Genomic DNA, 19425 nt, shown 5'->3' with positions numbered 1-19425 from the left:
GATTCAAAAATGAAGTAATTTTTACAGAGAATTATTTCATGTAGGCACTGACAAGCCGAAAATGGACGAAGATCATTAGTCATAAAGCATTTCTGCTATTTTTTTGTGACTAACTATTTGTTTCCCGTTGATTTATCAGAATTACAGTTACAGAAATCGTGTATTTGTTAAATGCTATGAGTTCCTATCTTATAGAAATGTGGACTCTGATTTATAATTTCTAAAACTTATTTTGTATAACGCTCGATTATAACGATAATAAACTTCCTTGCCCTTTGACCCATATCGACGTAACAGTCAAGACAAATTGATCATGATCTTCACCTTTTCTATCTGGTGACGTTCGATTGAGTCGAACCGATTCATTAGTTTTCACACTTTCAACAATTCTGTGTAATAAATAATGATCCGTAGAAGGAAATCAATTTTAATGTTTCGGTCATGATCTGTCTCACTCAAACAAATGGTTAAATTTAGAAAGAAAAATTATAATTTTCAAATTTATATTCACACATGCGTTGCCTGATGTGATTCTGCGCGCTTGACTCAATTTATTAATAATAAATTTAAAGCTTTGCCATAAAGTAAATGAAAATAAATAACAAACTTAAATGAAAAACCTTGTTGCAAGTTAATGCATGAACAAGGTCTATTTAATTAGTAAATTCGAGTGCAATGTTTTTTCAGAAGATGATTTTTCTTCACTGTAAGACGAAAAAAAAAACGGAAAGAGATAAGAGTTAAATATACACATGCAAGCAAAGAAAGTAGAATCACATAAATCTGAAGAAAGAGTCATGACTGAAAAGAGAAATTTTTAGCCCAGAACATAATGAAGGAGCAAAAAAAAGCCATTGGATGCAATGGCACATAATAAACACATTCTACGCATTTAAAACGAGAAGTATACATGGTGCTAGTTTTGATACACAAATCCGAAAATAATGCAATATAACGAGCAAAGACGGTTTAGTCTGCGTTCACCAACTGTGCATCGGCAAAGCAACAAAAAATCGTTACACGATCTCTGCAGTATTTTTCTCGATGTCATGGATTCTTATTTTTGACTTTACGAATTATTTTTCTTTTTCTGTCTCAACATTCTCCGTCTTGAGAATGGTTAGTTTTATTGGATGCGTTATGGATGTACAAATTCATTTGGAAAGTCAGTCATGCTAATTTGTTTTGATTCCATTTCTCTGTATCACAAAAATTTAATTGTCGAAAATCAACGTACGACACTCAATGCTGAAAAGTTATTTCGGCAAAGCTTTGAAGCTTTAAAGCTTTACTATATGTACGCTGACCTCGGACTGTTGAACATTATCCGTTGAGTACCATACAAATAAAGTAAAATAAATTCATCCGATCAGATCATTCATCAGAAGACAAAATTTATTGTTGTAATGGATTTTTATATCTTCAAAGTCGGCTTTGTAACAAAAAATATGGGTCAATAATTCGCAATTTTCATAAAAAAAGTGATGTACATCTTAATTCCCATGTAATCCCACTGTTTATTTGACCTCGTTCAATTGAGATTAAAAAAAATAATTTCGGAATGACTGAATCATTCAGAAATATATTTTTTTTTAATTCGTAATACCAACAAGAAGCTACACGTTATATTGCTCTGTAAATTTAAAATAAAATTATATTTGAAAACAAAGATGCAGTTGATCTTGACTGCATCCGTGTTTCGTTTATATATGTTTTTGCGCTGGTGCTGCTATTTTTTTCATTAAATAATTTCTTTTTCTTTTTTTGTAAAATTGTGTGCCCACTCGCTTTTTTTTATTGAACTGACCTCGTCAATTTTTCTGTTTATTTATTTTGCTTGAAAAATTAATCTAATTTAAGTTGAGTCGGTCGAGTCATATTATATACATGTTGCTCTTAGAGCGATACCTTGACGAGTATAACGCCGTGAAGATAAATTTTTGCGAAACTTTTGATACGTATATATACCGAACCCGACGATAGAATTAATTTAAATTCGACGAACCGGAATTAATTTATATGGAACGAAACGACACAACGTCACTGTCTGATTTTCAAAATGCTATATCTCTGTTATTCAGTTATAGCAATTCGCATTACATATATATATAAAAAAAACACAAAGCATGTGATATAACAACGACGAACCAGATGTACAACAAGCGCGTAAACGTATATTACTCTCAAGAACACGATGACATTCTTAAATATTTTTTTTTACTTTACAAATTGATGAACAGATCGGCTAATTTCAATCATTTATTGGAATGATGTGTGCACGCGTATCATACTTATGTTCGAAAAGATATCTTCAGTCTGGAAGCAATAGTGCTTGGTGTATGGTATCTTAATAAACATTTTTTTCTTTTCCTGATGGCATGTTGCATTGGTGTGATTAAATTATGTCAATTATGGTCATTTAAGGTATTCGGTGTTATAAAAAAAAGCGGTGACACGGAGGATTCAATCTTTTTGTTGATAGTATAACACCTAGACATTTGTCACTTGTTATCTGTTATGACTTACTCATTCATACGTGATCCTTAGATGCGAACCGACATCATCTTTCTGTAACTGCCTCATGCTATTCAGTAAATCAAAAGTTTCTAAGTGAAGCTGAATCATTGTATTGCTTTTGAACGATAAACAATGGTCAGGCCTGTTCCAGACTATAAATTTTCTACCACAAAATATACGTTGGGATATCTCCTGATATTCACTTACATTATGGTCTTAGCTTCAAACAATACAAACGACTTTTCAAACACACCGAAAACCACAAAAATTGATAAAATCCATAGAAAACATTATACTCGTTTCTGAGACGGTCGCGTGTTGTTTTATTAGATAACCAATAATTGAACAGTCAGTGTAGTGCTCACTCAATTACGTGGTTGCTAGACATAATATCGCTTAGAATGCATCATGTTTCCTTAAGTGTTAACATTTGTGATTGAGATAAATCACAATAATGTTCTTAATTTCCACAAAAAATACCAAAATCGACTCCCAGAATAATTGGCATGGTGCAAAAATATATTATGCAAAAAGTAAATATAAAAATAAAACTTTACTCACAAACTGAAACGCGCCGCACACATACGAAAAGTTGCTTTTAATATTTATTCTTTTTTCCTTCGGTCTTACAATGTATATATTACACACAGCGAGTAAAAATAGGTAATAAATAAATATAAAAATAAAAAAAAAACACAAAAATAAAATAAAAGAAAAAAAAATCAAAGGCATTGAACTATCTCTCCTTGTCCTAGGTTAGTGCTCTGATGACGTCGTGTGTGCTAGAGTGCCACACTCACTCATGGAGTGCATATGCGATTTTTTTTTATTTACGTACACAAACCGTATGTACACACAAATGATAAAAAATCAAAACCATAAAAAAGCGAATAATAAAAACGATATAATATGCATCATCTTGTGTACATTTTAAGAGTGTTCACATTCGATGTAGGAAAACGTTTTCTTTTAGGACTACATTCTGCATTGAAGATGAAGAGGAGAAAAAAATATATCTCATGTCGTTGTTTAAATTCATTTTAGTTGGTTGGTTTCGTTTTGAATTTTTTATTTTCTTAATTATTTTGAGTTTGCTCTGTTAAGGATTACAAATATTTTATAGGGGTCGTGCACAAATGATGTCATGCAGTTTTATTGAATTTTGGCAAAAGCTTTTTGTCACGAAACAAAGATGAAAAAAGTCAAATTTCACACTTTCTTCTTGGGATCTTGGTGGAGACATTTGCGTCATTTGAGAACGAATCCCTGAGGTTTTGGAACAATATCAATAGAACTGATCTCGTTACATGGTTAAATTATCATGTCACCGTGACACAATATACCATCAAAATACATTTACTTAGGCAAACACTTCAGCACTTCTTATATGAAAATATCCAGAAAAAATATTGAAACATCGAAAAGATATGGAAAAAAAATCGACCGTTTTCATTACCTCACTTCCAAAGCAAACGTAAGACTTCCGAAATTCAATGTTAATTTTAATTTTCAACCGAATATAAGCTGGAACAACGAAACGAAAACATTTTATATCTGTGCCAGTAAAAATGTGTTCCATTTAAATTGCTTATAGCGATATAAGTTGACAAATGTTTCAACGGTGGTCCCGAAATCAAAACCGATAACGCGAAATGTCTAGACATTGCCATTGTTATTTAAGATATTGTTTACTTGCAACATTCAATGTAATGTAATGTTGGCAAAAACATTTACCAGCGCTATATATATATTCTTAAACTATATTTTCGATTTACAACCACACGATGTAATAAATGGATATACATACGGTATATGTATGCTAATGCTCATATGATTCAATAATGCGCGGTGTATAGAACGTACGAAATTTAATAGAACATTGATTCAGAACCCAATATATATACTGATTCTAATAATTTTAACATTATTCCATCTATAATATTTCGAATGAGTCTTCCTTATAAACATTAAAGAGTCGTATGTGTGCTTGATAGAATTTGACTTTAATACCCCATCATCATCATCATCATATACGTTTTCTCTCGTATACGTTTTATGTGTGGTATAGAGAGATATAGATAGTTTCAATACAAAGATCAAATCCATGGTGTACACGAGTAGGAGGAGAAAACACGTTAGTTATGCCGATTTTATTTTCATTTATATTTTTTTCTTATATAAACCATCTCTGTTAAGGCACCAAAAGATAGTTGCATTTAAGAATGCGATTTTTAAAAAGAAGAGAAAAAAAACTTTTTTTTATTTATTTATTTTAGCTTAGATGCTTTTTATGTACAACGTTCGTACTTTTTTATTATTATTTTTTTTTATCTTATTATTATGTAGCCATGGACCGTTTGAATTGCAAAATAAAAAAACGTAGAAAAAAATGTATTTTAAAAGAAATTGTACGCGGTATAACGAACTCTCAAACAACACTCCTATTATCAATTTTATAATGCAGTTTTTTACATACATACACACATTGCATTGCAGTCGAGTGCATCGTTGATGTATGTATGGTATACGTACCGCCGTATATATATGTAAATAATAATATAAAAAAATATGTATTAGTCGATCGTTAATAATTTATTTTTGAATTAAAAAGATTAAAAATAACGAAACGAATGCTGTGTAGATTGTTTAGAAGAAGTATTGTAGGTTGGCCGGTGATTGACCCTTCGTTAAAATATTTTTTTTTCTTTTAATTTCGCAAAATTGCATTCAGTGTGATGAGAGAAAAATCGGTAATTTGTAATTACGTTATACCTTCACAAACATAAGGATATTATATGAAGCGAGAACATTGATAAACATTACTTAAAGCGGAAAAAAAGGGTCTCGTCCGATATAACATTGTTTCATTCGTCATTAAGGGTTAATAATTTTGTCGTGAATCATTGACGCGAATTAATTACAATTAAACTTGAATGATGTCTTGGCTGGCACGTGTTGTTTTTATTATAATAATTTGTTTTTGTAAAGAAACGAAATGTTGCGATAAAACGTCGAAAAGATTTTTTTTTTGTTTGGCTAAATTTCCCGAAAATAATGCATTTATTCTAACAACTCTTCTTCAGATATTTATGCACAAAAGCGCTATGCAAATGCAACATGCACGTGATATGCAACGCGGCGTTAGCAGTGTCGGTGGTAATCTGTCGGTGATGGGTGCCGAAGTAAAACCACATCAGTGCCAGCAATGTTTGAAGAGTTTTTCTAGTAATCATCAATTGGTGCAACATATTCGTGTACATACTGGCGAAAAGCCGTACAAATGTTCCTATTGTGATCGACGGTTTAAACAATTGTCACATGTGCAGCAACACACACGGCTACATACCGGTGAGTATTATAAAAAAAACATTCTTTTTAGTTTTGTCCATTTTAAGAATTATTCAACCTAATCGAATGGACTAGTTATGTGAGGAAAAGATGATGGAACATTTAGTTTAAGGTACAATTACCCCCGCCCGTGCAGTTGATTCTATAGTTTTATTCTGCTAAATAAAATTCTCTATTGAACGTCTTAATCAAGCAACGTCAAGTTCTTTTGTTAGAGCACCTTTCGTAAACGAAAATAATCCGAAATGTTACATCAACACAGCAACGATGATGAATCGTTCTTGCATACAAAATGCTGTGTAATTAAAAAAAATATATTCTGTCTATCTCTCATATTAAACATTTTGCAACGGAATAAATGAAACGAAATAAGAAAAAGTTCAATTTCCAACTCATTACCAGCAGCACTAATCAAAATATTTTCCTTTTATTCCAATCAAATTAGACATCTTCAAAACTCAACTTCTTTTCCATTTCGTTCGTTTTTTTTTGCATTTTCCACTTGCTCGTCATCGTTTTTTTTCTTTAATTTCGAATGGAAAGAGGAGGCAAACCAAAGCACAAGTCAAAGGGTAGCAGAGTAGAAAAAAAAAAGAACCCAAGTAATGCCATGATGAATAAAAATTCATTTTTCTTATTGCACAGAAATACCAAATGCGCATTTCAAAAAACGTTCTATGTCTGTAAGAGGAAGAGAGGGTATGTTTGTCTATGGCACAGGAAAAAAAATAATATGAAAAATTGAAATTATTTGAAGAAAACTCGTCTAATTGAATCAAGCAAAAGAAAATTTAATTTTCCATAATCTAAAAGCAGTAAAGTGATTTTTTTCTCGACTTTTTTTATTTTAACTCTCAATCTTAGCTGTAGCTTTTCACATTCTTTTTTATTCTGTTGAATTTTTTAATAAAGGGTTGGGAGTCGAGAGCGAAAGAAAAAAGGAAGATTTTATTTCCTAGCTAATAATTTCCCATTGAAATTTCATTAAATTCAGCATTCCACGATTCGTCAATTGGTTTATTTTATATATATTCTTTGCAGATGTATAGGCATACGAACTAAATTACCGGATTGACAATAAACTTTCAAATGTACACCCTATATACAGCAGTGCATAGACTCGGTGTAGAGACAATTAAAAGTCATTTATTTATCTTTCCTTCCTTGCTTTCATAATTCATTTCTATGTGACAAAAAAAAATCTTTCTAATTGACATCAGTTCAGCATCATTAGGCGCGCATTCGCTTTTTTACTTTTTTTACACCTGATTGGCTTTTATTTTGCTCTTTTTTGTATACACTTTTCCACTGTAAAATGCCAAGCCATGTAACGAGGCATTAGTTGAGATACGAACAAAATTGAGACAAGTAAATTTTATTTCTGTTTCGATATTTGATAATGTAACTTGTATCGTGTATAAGTGAAAGAATGTGGTATGGTATGTGCTGCAAAATGCTAACATAATGAAAGTATTTCAAGTTTAGGGTCAATATATTTATATATTGAATTGTAACTGTTCAATATTGAGTGCTAAATATAAAATAATTTCTAGACATTTCCCGGGCATATATGAATTAATGAAGGGATTTTAAAATTGTTGAGCTTTTTTGGGATTAAAGATTGAATCGCAGTGTATACATACTTTAACCCAGTAATAATTTAAATAATTGTCTCTGATTAAAATCATGGCCGAGTATATTGAAAAAAAAATGTTACCATCACCAAAAAACCCCATCCCCCATTCCTTCGCTAATAAAGAACATTTTAATTTCTTCTTCAATTTCTTCAATTTCCAAGAAAATTTCTTTTTATTCAATGGTGTCTAATAGAATAAAGCTTCATTCATAGCCCAACACGAGAAAACCGTAATCTATTGAAATCGTTCTTATAACTTTTATAAATTCATTCCCATCCAGCATTTTATACAATAAGTGGCCGGCGGCCAAAAAATCGGCGACCCTTTTTTTATTGTGTGCACAATTCTTTCATTATAATTTTATTGAATTTGAAGAAAATTTAGTTGAGAGTTGAGTGTTGTTGAGGCCGAGTAGAAGAAAAAGTGAATAAAAAATAATTGCTTGAAATATTCACCCCATCACAGTGTGCTTTTTTGTCGAAGACACACCAACACCACCCTCTCCTCTGTAAACAAATATTCATCCATTTTAAAATCATATGACAAAAATTCGAAAGTTTTAACCAATTGCTTCTTTCTTTTTGTGACGAAAAGTGGAAGAAATAAAAAATGTTTAAAAATTATGAGGAAGAGGACTTAAAATAGGACAGAAAATCTTTTTAAATTACAGGAAATCGTCTTTTTTTTTGTTATTTACTGAATGTATGATTGGGGGTACGCTATACATTCTATTCAAATGTTATATTGATGGTAGTAAATTCGTTTTGGGGGTGCTACTGTTGGTGTTTCTATTTATTGTTTGACTAATTAAAAGTCAAATTGTTTTAAATAAAAAACCGGGCTTTGATGTAATGATATAATTTGATATTTACTTACACAGTCCACAGCGAAAAGGAAGATATATAACTCTGATTAGACCGCAGGCAGTTGGAGGATTATAAAAGATTTCCTTTCGAAATTTAATTTTTTTCAATTGTGTTTTTGAACATATATATTGGGCTTCGAACAAAGAGACAGCAAATGAGCCCGCCTACAATTTTAATTTTCATTTTTAAGCTCAATTATAGCCCAATTCCAATGTGATTGCTTCCGATAATTGGGCCAATTAAAAACTATAAAACAAACCATCAAATTCGAGCAGCCGAAACACAGGCCAATTTGAAAGCTAAAATTATGTAGCCACATTGGGTAAACTGAACGAATATCGACGAATAGAAATAGAATAAAAAAAAACCTTGTCGTAGTAATGTCTTATTTTTATTGCTCCGCACTCCATGTCACATTCTTTAATAAATAATTTTTCAGCGACGTAAGGTGTTTAATAGAGACGTGTGTGGTTTTCATTTGCGCATACCGATGGCACATGCAATTATTTTTTTTCTTTCTTATTCTTTCAATCATGTGAATCGTAAAGCTAATGCTGAACGTGATATGATTTTAATTCTTCGTCGTTTTTTTTTCACCTAATGTGGTTTTCTCGATGCGGCTTGTGTTTGTCATATTTTCCGGTTATTTATATACTTAAATATTGACTCTTAGGACAAAACAAATTGAATAAATGATGAAGTTGGTATATATGGTTCAGTTTATTGGATGAAACTACAATGTGGTGAAGGTGGTTGATCGAATATGATAATTGTTTGGCATAGATGAAAGTTTGGTTGGAAAACTTTGATTAGAGCAAAAATACCAACAAACTGTTGATTCAACAATGTCGAAATATTGAAGAAGAAAACAGTCTTTTAAATGTAATACGAATTAGATTATTCTAAATAGCAAACATTAACAAATTATTCATCAGAAAATCACATCCAAATGGACCTACTAAACTAAAAATAGATGAACGAATTACCATTCATAGCACTTCTCCTGTGGGTCACATTTCCATAAATGAAACTAGAGAAAGTCGTGTGAATTTTACGAAGTTTAATGATAAATCACCCTAACATAATTTACTAGCATCACTTATGTTGTATAACAAAATTCACAAATTGTAAGTACGTGCTGCAATTGTCCAGTTGTTCGCCATTTACATCAATCACTCTTCATATATTTGTAATTTGAATAATTTGTGTAAAATGTTATGTGCGTTAATAAATAAAACGCAAATTTTTTTATTATATTTCATTTCGAAACTGAAATAAAGAATAAACAAAAATGTGTGTATATAACGAAGAAAAAAAAAATCGTCATGGCGCAGGACATTGTAAACAAATTAAAAGATGCATACAAAAAAAATGTGGTAAACGTACAACATGTTCAATTAACGAGACATAAATATGTCTAATTACATTGTAATGTGTTTTAACAAATAAGCGTTTTATATTTAAACAGTTTTAACAGTACATTAAACGAGAAAATTGCACTGAGTCAACGTTTGTTGTTGCAACATTTTTTTTTGCATTTTGTTTTTCAGTAATTTCATTGAAAAGGGTGATTTTATCGGAAAAGTGAATTTTAAATATTAAGGAATATTTGTGGATGTGAGAGCAGAATAAGCCATTGTAATGGTGTAAGATGGTAACACAAATTTCTTAATGAGATCAATTTACCATTTAATATAGTAGCCGTTAGTTCTGAAGACCTTTTTACTCTTATAGCTCTGAGAAAGTGCTTCTGATGCTCAAACAATTTTCGAACGTTCGATACAAAATCTTTTACTTCATTACTTTAAACACAAATTTTACTATGTATATAAGTGACCACGAGCTGGAGCTAAATGCACGTTCTCATAGTTGTTATCGATAACATTTTATTACCCCTGTCTAAAAGGAGCACCATTTTGTCACCGAGATCTCAGATTTGAAACACGGCAGAGTAAAATAAACCAGGCAGGAGCGCTTGATTTAATTTATTTTGCGAATAAAATTAATTCAATTTATGTCAGTGTGATCAAAGTTCACTTGAGTTCATTTTCATACATTGTATTAGGTCCCGTCCCTTATCGTACTCTATAAAAATGAACCGCTCATGTCTGGTTTATTTTACCCTGCCGTGAGTTGAAATTATCGCGTCAATGCTTAAAATGCAATGCAGCGATCATCATCCGCACGACCTTGAAAAAAGCCCATTAACCTTTCTTTTTTTAAACCACCACTTCCATTGCATATTCTGCAGTCATAAAAACACTTCAAACACTGCAAAAAATCGACACTCACTTTTAATTGTTTAATTATGTCTGACATAATAATCGCTGAAACCGGTTTTCAAGTAAAAAAATCCCTTAAAAGTGAGGAGGAAAAAAATCGTTTTTCACACTTTAAAAAATCACGTTCCCATCATACCAGCGGATTTGCTGTGAACATTTTTTTTTTGAAAGGTTTCGACGAGATGACTAGCACGTAATAACAGCCCAAACCACACTTTCTGATACTCTTCCGTAAATTAGTTTCACATCCCAGTTAGCAATATTGGATAGGTAACTACTATACTCATACGTGTAAATAAGCCTATCTTTTGTACTGACTAAGGCCAATATTTGAGTGGCCGTCGAAAAATGGTCAACATAGATTATTGACTTAGTAACGTGAATCGTCTCAACTTATCCTTCAACATGATTCGTTCGAGCTGTTGTAGCAGATTTGTTTGCCGGGTCCGTCGTTGGTTTCTCCATAAAAGTTCATTTAATCAGCCAACAGGGTTTTTTCCGTGAAAGCAAAAAAAAGTCAAACAAGTGAGCAACGAGAAAAGCGAATAGAAGAAAATCGTTTTTTTTTGCTTTTTTTTTTAAATCGCATACTAGCGGTCCTATCATCGTGTTTAACATGCTGGCTTTTTATAGGTTGGGGTTGGGCGCTCTGGAGAATGCTATACAACGCTGTGTGATATCGGTTGTTTTGTGGGGATACTTTCGCAGAAGCCACTATGAGAATCGTTTATGCATTTTGCCGGATTTTCGTTCATTTGCTCCATCTCTTTCTGGCATGAAATCTCATGTAAAATTACACTCACTTTATATAGTTTGCCTATAGGCAAGGTGGTTTGATAGCAAAAATGCGGATACGTGAGGCTGTTTATCTGCTTTGGTCGTGCCGGCATGTCAGAACTGGTGGTATTTTTTTTTGTGCTTTTGCAGGAATTTAAATCTGTTTGTATAGTGGATAGGACATTTATGGTATGTAGCTAGCTACGTGGTAGCATATTAAATGAATGGAAAAAATGTGCATTGGGATAATGGCGTTAAAAGGGGTTTAATTGAATTGTTAATGCATCAATTATATTGTAACTCGGTGTGGTTTTGTTTTATTTTATTTTTTTCAAGCTGTTGAGTTCAATGAGTTACAGTGTTCGGTTTTTTGCGTGACATTATTGGCCGTTTCTAATTAGTTTTGATCGCTTTGCTAGAAATATGTTGATTCACTGGTAAACGCTTTAAATAAGGAACTTTCTTCCAATTGTTGTATATTTTGCTGAAGGTTATATCTACCGTTCTGAATTTGAAGGCTTAACGACTTTTTCCAGACTATGGCTTCTCCACGAGAAACTTCCCGTTTATGATATTATTTTATCTATAAAAGATATTTTAAACTAACTCAGACGTTAAGCATATCACCATCACTAGTATAGTTTATCAAATCTATTACTTTGTATCTTAGCTAAACAATTTCACTAGATTGATCTACTACTTCATTTTATATTAACAAAATTATAAAAGACCACAACCACAGCTTCATCGCTTATTTTTATCTGTGGTTAACAGCTATTTGCCCCTCAAAGACTCTTCGATCAAAAAACGTTCCATATTAATTCGGTCAATTTCTTCCCAAAAATTAGTGAATTTTTTATCGGCAAAAAGAAAAACTTAATAACCCATTTTTCCACTAAACATCATTCCACCCCCGAAGTACATTGAACTGAAACGTATAATGCTAACCAACATAACACGCAGAACATAGTCACTTTATCAAAAACCATAATACCCATCTTGTAATGCAATAGAATACAATGTCTCAACCAAGCAATTTATATTGTTTTTCGTTGAATTACTGGTGTATACAAGACAAAACGAATACTTATCCTCTATATACTCACAGACCAAGTATACGATACCACAACGGTATCATTTTATCATAAGAAAAACGTTAAACGAACCGTCGATTAAAAAAAACATTATTTTTCCTCCATCGAACAATTTTTTTTTTCATGTCGAAATTTTAAATTATATATTTTTCGACGGTATGCCTCTTCAATATAATATTTCTTTCTACGTTTTTTTTTGTTTCAAACATTTCATCGACCCATACAACACAATGGAACATGGAAATTTTCCGAGTGAAAATGTGAATGAAATGTTTTAATCGAATGCACGAAATATGAAATTCAGTGAAAGAAAAATCAACTAATGGAAAAAAGCGAAACGTTCACTTCAGATGGGTGGCAAGATAATTGTAAAAAAATGTTTTAGACTTGGGTCAGTTGAAATATACTGTAAATATGGGTTTAGAGAGAAATGATAGCAGTAGTGGGTTCTACCCGGTTGGGTCGACCAGACTCAGTGCTACTGTTGTTTCACTGGTTCAAATGGTCGAATATGAGTTATGAATTACCATTTCCCGAGCGACATTAGACCATCAATCTTTGGCATTTTTACGAAGAGATTTGAAACTATGTTGGGGCAAGGCCGTCTCCTAACAAATGCGTTTCCTATTTGTAATTCGAATTATTTAGACCATATAAAAGCAAAACTGAACTACTCTCCGAAACAAATATATTTGTACAATGCTGTCTGGGAACTACAACCCTTCCAATTTTTTTAATTTTTTTTTTTTTTTTTTTTTTTTAAAAAACATGGCATGAAACCATGTTTTGACACCTTTATTGGTATGCTATAGTACAATCTTAACTTATATGTTAATTTATTACTATTGATGACAAATGTTACCAACTGTCTCTCTGTTAGAGACAACCAGCCGAACGTGTGTGAGTTTTTCCATTCCATTGATTGGATCTCATTTTGATGATGGTAGCATCGTTCACTGCGACATCTGTATTTCAGCAACCCAGACCTTGAGAACATTCTCTTCAACGACATAGCCAAGCACCTTACTATATCGCTTGCTTGATTGCTGATTGAAGAGCTTTTCCCATGATAATACCGACCAGAAATTCTATGAGAATGTCTTCTACGACGTAGCCAAGCACCTTACTAAATCGCTTGCTGACTGCTGACTGAAGAGCTTTTTGTTCCCACCATTTGCTGATAGATGGCGATTGGTGTCTGATGTATTCGCTCGTTGGATTCGTATATCACATAGCATTAATAATTTTTTTATTAATGTGTCAGCGATTTCGAACTTACGAACTTTCAGCACAATAATTCAGTGTGAGGCTAACGACTTACACACTGCGCTATTGAGTCGACATTTTTTTAATGGATAATAATCCACCCTCTAAACAATAAATTATTCTCTAAAATGCTTAGAAAATTATGAAAGAATATTTTTCAGTGGCATCCAGTAAACCGAAGATTACTCGTCAATAATAGTAAAGTACTCTTTTCTAGGTCGATCAAATGTTGTTTTCCTGGAAGGGTATAAATTTTTAATGGAAACATAAAATTTTTCTCGAAGTTTTCAGTTTTAAAGGAATTCTGATACATGTGACAAGAATGTTTGTAGGGTAAAAAATACTTTAATGTGTTCCCAGTTCCTGATCATATTTATTTTATTTTGCTCATCGTACATCACACTGTATTCTACAAATATATCTGTAAAAACGTCAGCGCTAACCGAAAAATCTAGGTCTCGTTTACATTCAAAGGAAATTAAACTTCCTTTCATATCATATAATATCATAAACCATAAAACAACAATCGTAAAATTACCGAATAATTTGATTTGCTAATTGCATAATTTCATTGAACAACAATTTTAAACTATCTTATTACGTGCATACCACAGACAATCAACATCGTTCAACAATTTAATTAATCTGAAACCATTTATCGTTTTAAAAGTATACAACACCTGTCCCCGTAAGAAGGATTTTTTCTGAAATTCACACAGTGAAAAATCTAAAAAAGCAACAACAACATCACCACAGCATATTTTGATGTAATTTTTGACTCATTTTTTTTTTGTTCTCTTCTGTTGAGAAAAATCCGATCCGTGACCATATGTAATGTAGATTTTTATACGTTGACTTTATACATATGCAACATATATACTCAAATATGTATATTAACGTTGAACGAAGATGATTACAGAACAGATATAAAAATAAAACGGAAGATAAAAGAAATGCATTTAACAAGGTAAGGTGATAAACGAACCCATCTCCTTAGGGTGTATAATATTTGTATATTTTTAGTGTAACACCTGATAGAGTTTTTTTTTTCTTGCATTGTTTCGCTTCATCGATACCACCTATAATAATAGAATCTTTTACTTTTTCCACATGTGATATGATATTTACGTATGCTACAATACGAAATAATATACAAGCAGAATGAGCCGTTGAGTCAGAATAAAAAAAAAACGTAAAAAAAAATTGTAAAGAAACATTGAAACAAACGGTCGAACGTCAAAGATTTATGTTTCCTTCAATAAATGCTTTTTTGTATGTAAGTTGTTCCTTTTCAAGTAGTCGTACAATTATTCAATTTTTTTTCAGTTTGTACATTCATGTGCATCAATGTACATTGAATTGTTTTTTTTTCTTCGTTCCATTACATTCGCCATCAGGACAATAATAAATTTTATGCTGATATTTGGCGAACAATAAAATTCGTAGTTGTTTGTACACGTTGGCATATGCAATTTTTGCTGGGTAATTCATATTATGCTCCGTAGGTCATGCCGTCAAGACTCGTACTTTTTTTTAGAAATTTAAGTACGATAATAACCCACCTTCAACATTTTACATATTTTTTTATGTGTAGCATTTGTTTCATTTTTCAACACATTTTAAGGTGGTAGGTCATCATTCTTTCGGGGCAATGTGTTTGAAATAAGGTGTCTGCGCTGTACAAATAATTCGAACAATTAGTATTGAGTGTATCGGTTCGTTGACGTCGAAAGCTCCCTTTAGCTTATGCGGTACAAAAATTGTTAATTTGTTACCCTAATTGATAGTTTGGAAGTGAAAATGTCTTTACAATTTATTCCCACATGGATAAAATTGGCCTGTAATCGCCTAACTCCTGTTAAGTTTACCGTTATAATTACATGATAAAAAGCACAATGAATCTGTGTTGAGTCTCAATTTGTAGATTAATTCACTAACATGAGAGCCAAATCGTTGACTGCGTTGGTGTTGACCTACATTTCCACTGAGTTTTACTCCACTGTGTTTATTTCTTTCTCTTCTATTGTCGAACAGAATAAAAATCCTCATCATTATTCCTTTAACATGTTGTTCACAATCTGTCTACGTGATAATAAAACATCTGAAAAAACACATGAAGATATTCACACGACTAAAAATCATAGCAAAAAAAAATATTAGACGAATCCGCGTAACGAGGTCGAGGTAAATTTTTCGATCAAAACCAGTTTCATTTCTTTTCTAATTTAAAAAAAAAAATCGGAAAAGAAAATATTAAAATCATAAAGCAGGGGGATATTAATGATTCCAGTTGCAACTGCACGGTCAAATTATAAGTACAAAAGAATATCGGGAACAATATAACGAGATATCACTTCAAAATTTACAACGAAATAAAAAGGGTTAGATGATGAACGAACATGTATAAGAAAATGTTTTGTTCCTGCAAAGTATATTATTCAAACTGTGAATGAGAATCATCTTACCGTCGAACTGTTGTTCCCACTTTTTTTCTGTTTTCTGTTTCGTACACTAGTCAAGGAAGGTTATTACAAATTCATACAATACTTTAACCATTACAACTGTCTTGATCTAATGTTTGATTATTCTTTTTAGGCGAACGACCCTACAAATGTCATTTACCTGAATGTGGACGAGCCTTTATTCAACTATCAAATTTACAACAGCATTTACGGAATCACGATGCACAAGTGGAAAGAGCGAAAAATCGTCCATTTCATTGTAATATATGCGGAAAAGGTTTTGCTACAGAATCAAGTCTGAGAACACACACGTCCAAGGTCAGTCATGTATGTATTGAGCCAATGAATTTTTTGTTTTTCATTTCCTTATCATTTCTTATGATTTCACGGTGTTACTGCGAGGAATATGTGCTTATACAATCAGTTTTCAGGGTTTAAAAATTTACAATCTCAAATTTCCGTTTAATATTGCTCGGTAGCCGGATGGTTTTAATGTTAAGTAGACTGAAGATTACAAAAAAAAAGTAAATGGAAGTTAATTGTACATGAGGACGCTTTGTTTTTCATTTTATAAATTTTCTTGTAAAATGCGTTCAGAAGTCGCCACTCAGCGATAATTGAAAAAGTTGATTTTCCTATTATGTTTGACGGAGTTGTGAGAGAGGCTAAGCCCCACCCGTTTTTTAACTTTTACACAATTATTTCGATATAGTAATAATTATCAAATCTATTATACTTCTGTTCTTCGAATCTCTTACTTCGTTCGTTTTAACATAAACATTTTCCTAAAACGATATAAGCTAGAGCTATTGCTCTTTTTTGTCGGTGCTGACGACAACCGATGAAAAACCATGCAACGTTATTTTTGCGTTCTGATTGCTTGAGGATGTTCACCATGTCCAAATGCTTCAAAAATTAATTTATATCCACGAAGGCATAACCTTTCAGTACACCAATGTATGCGTACCTTATTTATTACTATCGTTTCTATTTTCGTTTTTTTCTTCTTCTTTTTCTTCACTAACTTGCTTTATATGCATGTCTAGGTCTGCTTGCCGTTTAATCAATTAAACAAGAAATTCATTAGAATCTATAACATTATTCGTTATAGATCAATGAACCCACAAGATTTTCTTTTCATATCGACTACCTATAATCGATAAATTGGCATAAAGTTTGTAAAACACCTTAAAGAAGTAATATTTTACTGGTAGCCCACAAGAATATGATCATCAATTCGTATGCGATCTATGTTTAGTGTATTTCGATTTATGCAGCAATTATTCAATAAAGCATTCGATATGGTCAAATAGTATCCAAACAAAGACAATTTAGAGGGATTTTCATGCAACTAATTTTTTTTTTAATTCCACAAGCTCCACCCTCAATAACTAACGTTTCATAGATTTTGAAGTACAAGATTTAGAATTGTCTTCAAATAACGTTCGAATCGCATCACATTCCTACAAATCCAGTTTACTTCTAGAATAATATATTACCGAGTGGATAAATTTGTGGATTAAAGTGGAAAAAAGAATAGAATCAGAAAGGCGTTTCCAAAATAATTCGGTTGGCTTGCTGCAAGCCCTGCAAGCCGCTTGCAATAATGCAAATTATTGATTTTATTTTATTTATTGATTTCAATTTTTTAGTTATCTTTGTGTTTTAATATTTGCCTTTGTTTTTGATTTATTTTGTTGTTCTTGTAATAAATATCAACTGGCTCATACATTAAATGTTGTGATTTGTACTGTTTGAATGTTAGTTAGTTTAAAATAAATAAATATCATAGCAACATCTTAGTCAATTGACACGTGATCCACAAAGACTGTCTAATGAGACATTATTTATGTGTATCACTTCCGAGATATGATGCAGCAACAATATTTTTTCTGTATAAAAATATCCCCAATATAACATGAATAATTTATCCTAATTTGTACTGAATGTCTGTATGAGTGGTGAATATTAAAGAATGAAGAAGGAAAAAAAATCAAATAATTTATGGTCCCTTTATTCGAATGAATTATTACCAATTAATAGTCTCCCCCATCAAGAAATTTCTGCTTGCTGGCGAACATAGCAAATAACTTTTTTTTTTATCTTGTACCTCTCTCTCAAGCATTGTTCCCCCCGTTCCATCACCGAACGTTCCGCACTCTCATAAAAACGAGTTGCAACTTCTTTTTTCACGATTTTTTTATCGTTCTATATACATACAATGTTTATCACTTCAATGTTGTTTTTTTGTCTTTGGTTCGTTGACATACCCAGCTATCTCAAAACAAAGTCTTAACCAAAACTCATACCCTTTTCGAGTGTTGAAGTTAAGTTACACCGTATACCGTGAAGGTCTTCGTCTTCGTTTTTTTTTCAGTGAAAATCTTAAAACACTTTATGCGACGAAAATCATGCTCCTCGAAGCACTCACCACTCAGCATATATACTCATCTTATACACAACAGCATAACCACCGTTATACTCGACAGTTTTATTTTTATTCTTTTTTTTAGCTGTGGAAAAGGTAAAAATTTCGGTAGTGTTAAAAGCTGAGAAAAAAAGGGTTGAATCGGTTTTGTTGTTTACTCTTCCAATTTTTTTTTTTAATTTGAGAAAATATTTTTTTAAGCAGCTTTTAATGGATAAGAAATTAAAGATATTAAATTCTCAACAGTTTTTAGATAAGATGTTAATGGGATTTTTTTAAATGGGAATATTTTTTTTGAATCTTGTTTTAATTAGATTGAGTGTTTGGTCTGTAACGAATACGATTCTCTTTGTATTGTTATTTCGATTGTTGTTTTTTGACCGTTTTTTTATAGTTTAACCGTGTGCATTCGAATAACAAACAATTTTGATTTTTATTTGTCCACTTTAGCCTAAAAAACGGGATGGTTATACATTACCTGAATAAATAATTATTTCCTACGGTGCATTCCTTCGCTACAGAGACCGCAACATTTAGACCACTTTTAACAATTAAAATTTTTAAGTGCTCTTAGATTTCACAAATTTCAATACTGCCTTCACGTCGGTACAATATCCTTGGCAAACATCGAGTCTATTAATTCTTTTACTAAAACAGGCCGATGCAAAATCTTCTACTTCATTTGTTTGAACATTCTTATAATATAAGTCGTCGGCAACATAACTGAAGCGCGTATCTCCGATATCTC

The 19425-nt window shown here is 31.9% G+C and overlaps 1 protein-coding gene across 11 annotated transcripts in view; it reads left to right on the top strand.

The window, feature by feature from the left end:
• The window catches only part of LOC119080990 (PR domain zinc finger protein 10), a 74594-nt gene that overhangs the window by 40093 nt on the left and 15076 nt on the right, over positions 1 to 19425 (top strand). For 8 of the 11 annotated variants that reach the window (XM_037189646.1, XM_037189640.1, XM_037189643.1 and 5 more), the window contains 2 exons: positions 5601 to 5865; positions 16383 to 16576. In XM_037189646.1, coding sequence (XP_037045541.1) covers positions 5601 to 5865; positions 16383 to 16576 — 459 coding nt within the window. The remainder of the gene's footprint in view (positions 1 to 5600; positions 5866 to 16382; positions 16577 to 19425) is intronic. The other 3 variants (XM_037189645.1, XM_037189644.1, XM_037189638.1) reach the window with 1 other exon arrangement.

This window comes from Bradysia coprophila, unplaced genomic scaffold, assembly GCF_014529535.1.
Source record: "Bradysia coprophila strain Holo2 unplaced genomic scaffold, BU_Bcop_v1 contig_350, whole genome shotgun sequence".
Taxonomy (NCBI): domain Eukaryota; kingdom Metazoa; phylum Arthropoda; class Insecta; order Diptera; family Sciaridae; genus Bradysia; species Bradysia coprophila.
Note: the sequence above shows the minus strand (reverse complement) of the source record. Positions and strands in the feature narration are given on the sequence as shown.